The 3,645-nt window shown below is 39.3% G+C and overlaps 1 protein-coding gene across 1 annotated transcript; it reads right to left on the reverse strand.

The window, feature by feature from the left end:
• Nucleotides 1-2,053: 2,053 nt before the first annotated feature.
• Nucleotides 2,054-2,806, reverse strand: LOC145327845 (uncharacterized). Its single transcript, XM_080171387.1, has 2 exons — nt 2,683-2,806; nt 2,054-2,391 (listed from the first exon to the last, which is right to left on the reverse strand). Exons 1-2 carry the CDS (start codon nt 2,786-2,788, stop codon nt 2,114-2,116), a joined length of 384 nt encoding a protein of 127 aa, XP_080027513.1. The 5' UTR covers nt 2,789-2,806; the 3' UTR covers nt 2,054-2,113.
• Between the last annotated feature and the right edge of the window lie 839 nt (nt 2,807-3,645).

A 3,645-nucleotide genomic window follows, 5' to 3' on the forward strand; every position in this document is an offset into this window, starting at 1 on the left:
TTATTATGTTAAATACCTGGAGTTCATCCAGGGGAGGAATGAATATACTATCATTAATGGGGGGGGGTAAATAATCCCTAAAATCTTTTGATGTTTGAGGAATTTCAGGGGTAAGGTTCTCACCCAATTTTGCAAAGTGGGAATTAAAGGCGTTGGCTATTTCCTTTTTGTTCTCAATTTTTGCTCCATTAATTTCCAGGTATTCAAGATCACTTGAATACTTGGATTTACCCATTACCTCCCTTAATACTTGCCATACTTTGCGGCCATCTTTGCCCGCTTTTTCAAGCTCAGATTGATAGTATATTCTCTTTCTCTCCCTGCAAGCTCTCTGGTAATTATTACGGTAAGTTGAGTACCTATCCTTATTTTCTTCTGTTGGGTAACTCAAGGATTTCCTATACAACTTGTCCCTAAATCTATTGCACAGCAGAAGGTGATTAGACATCCATGGCGACTGCGGCATGGTCCTGCGATTATTGCGAATTTTGTCTTTGGGACAACATGAGTTGTAAAGATTAAAGAAAATTGAAAAAAATTTCGCATAGGCTAAATCAACATCCTCTGTGCTTAAGACCTCATCCCAATTTTGTATTGATAGTTCATAATTGAGGTTATCAATATTTGCTTCTTCCAAAAATCTTTTTTCAAAATATTGTGGTTTTTTTGGGGGTTTTGGAATGATATGTGAAAAGGAACTAGACAATACAAAATGGTCTGATAGGTCAGTGACAATTACATGTGAGTCAACAAAATTGTCCAGGAAATCCTTGCAAAAAATTGAATCAATCAATGAGTACGAGAAATTATGTACTCTGGTTGCTCTTAACGTTAAGGATAGATACCCATTACTTACCATTAAATTAAAAAAACGAGATGCAGGACCCAAGACGTCATAAGTCGTGAAGAGATTTAAGTTGTAGTCTCCCACAATGAATACAGGGAGGTTGCTATCATCAATCACATCTAAAAAGTCACCAAGTATGTTAAAAAATGATTCAAGGTCCTCGGGGTTTCTGTGTGGAGGTCTATAAACGTTAACTATCAATGCCTTAAAGCTCCCTAATGTGACTTTAACACACATAGTTTCAAAAATATGTGGCACAAAAAAATTTGGAAATAAAACTTTTGTTTGATATTTGCTATGAATAAACAGCCCTACTCCCCCGCCCCTCCCTTCTGGTGGGGGGGTGGAGATAAAGTTGTAATTTATTAAACTTAAACTATCTGTGTTCGAGTCCTGTGACAACCAGGTCTCCTGGACGGCGATGACCGATGGACCAACTCCCTCCAGAGAGGCCGTTTCAATTAGATTTCTTAACTGTTGGATTTTACTATTGAGACTTTGAATATTAATTGAAAAAATTTTAAAAAGTTGCTCATTTGTATTTTTAAATTTATTAAAAAGAGAATCTATATCTATATAGTCACACTTAATGTTATAGTCGCTCGAGTATTCTCTAAACGTATCGTCATAGAGAATGCTAGTGATGTCATAGTTCACATTTTCATTTAGACACAAAATATCATCTACCTGGCTAGAACCAGCTGTCTAAGGATGTGTCTGGAGGCCATGGATCTGGAGATGCAGGTTCTGCTTCCGGTTCAGCTATGCAGGCAGAAGTTATCGGCAGGTGTTCCACTAAAATAATAACATATATAATAAACATGGTAAAAAATCTCTACTATTTCCCCCCCCCCCCCTACCCGCATCCAACGAGTATAATGATTTGATAAATTCAGTAAAAAAAATCAGTAAGAAAATCAGTAAGAATAATTCAGTAAATAAAGTTAATTTCAAAATTAATTTGCTAATTACTAATTACCAATTACCAATATATGTTTACACACAATTATCATTAATCAGTCTAATTCATTGAATTTGATTATTTTACGATTATTGACAGATTATACAGATTATAATAATAATGATAGTTATAAAAACGGCTAAGCGTAATAAGTTTGAGCTTTGATATTGATGTGTACCTAATAGTACCTAGTAATTGATCAATTAAAGTGAAATTTGTACAAAATGTACACTATTAATATGACGATAACCTTTTCAAGGCTTAATTTTGACCCGATATCCATAGAGGAATGCTCGTGGCATTGTTCATGGTTTGGCAGCTGCTGACCTTGTCGATACTGAGGATGATGTTGCGTTAGTACCTGTGGTTGTAGAGCCTGGTGTAGTACCTGGGGCCGAGCCTGTCTTGGCGGGAATTGCGGCACCAGTATTCTCAATGGCAGGAAATTCGGCTGTGGAGATAGCATCAACAGTGACACTATGATTTGGAGAATGTTGATCCTCATGGTCCTGCTCTGTCTGGGCTCCACGCAGCTTGTTGTCCTTCAGGTCCTGCAGTAGGCTCTTTATCTCTGTTTCGAAACCTTGAAAGAAAAGGTTACGATTAGATTGGCCATTTTCACGCATGAATTTTACAATCAAATTATCAGTGCTTAATATTTCCTGTAGGGGAGGCAGTGGGGAAATCAGCCCGATGTGGCTTCGAGCCATAGGATTCTGCACTTTTATCCACTTAGGGGGGCCATCTTTTGGTTGGAAGGCGACGCTGGTGCCCGACAGTTTAGTCCTAGACGCGATTCCTGCGCTGTGTAGGTAGGTCATCAAGCTTCTATTTGTGTCCGCAAGATCGTGGGCACACTTAAGAAAACTCTTACCGTCGAAGGATACTGCAGCGGCGCTGGTCCAACCTGTCTTGTCGCGAGCCTTCTTGTCCAACAGTTGTAAATGCTTCTTCTTGTTGAGCATGAACTGAAAAAGCATATGGCGAGAGTAAAACCTGAAGATATAATTTCTGGGGCCTTTAACCCTCTGGCTTAGGGGATGAGAATACTCTATGGTATTAGAGTAATTGATGTTTGCGTCGGGGTCCTGTTCGACCAAGACAGGCCTGATGACAATGTCAAAAACCTCGCGACTTGTCGGCGTTTTATCAAGCCATGGGCACTGGACATTATTAACACGAATGCTCCACAGTCTGTCCCTGTGCTCCCTGTGAGCAAGTTGGGACAAGACATAATCATTGAGTGTGGATTGGCATTTTTCACGCGCGTTTGCATTAACGACAAAGTTCTCAAAGTTTTTTGTTAATGACACCACTCGTACAGCAATTTGCTGTTCCGATGAAAGTTCACCACCTTCCATTAACGTACGAAGTTCATTCATTTCGTCGCGGTGTTTAACATTTAAAGTTTCAATTGAATCACGCAAACTACGAATCTCAGATAAAAAAGTTTTACTAAGAGTGTCGCTGCTCACCTTTTGAAGTTTCTCGTATGCTTGTACGCTCTCGGTTACAGCTTGACTGATGGCATCCTTTATGTCATTTTGTAAAAATGACCTTACTTGAGCTAAGGCATCCTGCGTTAGCAATTTCTTTGCCATTTTATAAAGCAGCAACACTATATAATTGAGATGTATATTCGAGCGTGGTCAGATAAAAACTGGTGTAAAAACCCGCGTGTTACACTAATCAATCTAGATTAGCCAATAGCCTGAAGTCATGTGACCGAATGAGAGTGCGTTGGACCAATCAGATCTCTTATCTGTCGGTAGGAACTAATTCCTCCAATGAGAGGGCTTCGTTACCAGCACTTTGTGTCAGCTGATAGCCTGCCTAG

The sequence above is a fragment of the Acartia tonsa genome, chromosome 9 (genome assembly GCF_053477335.1).
Source record: "Acartia tonsa isolate MP-2025a chromosome 9, ASM5347733v1, whole genome shotgun sequence".
NCBI classification, from domain to species: domain Eukaryota; kingdom Metazoa; phylum Arthropoda; class Copepoda; order Calanoida; family Acartiidae; genus Acartia; species Acartia tonsa.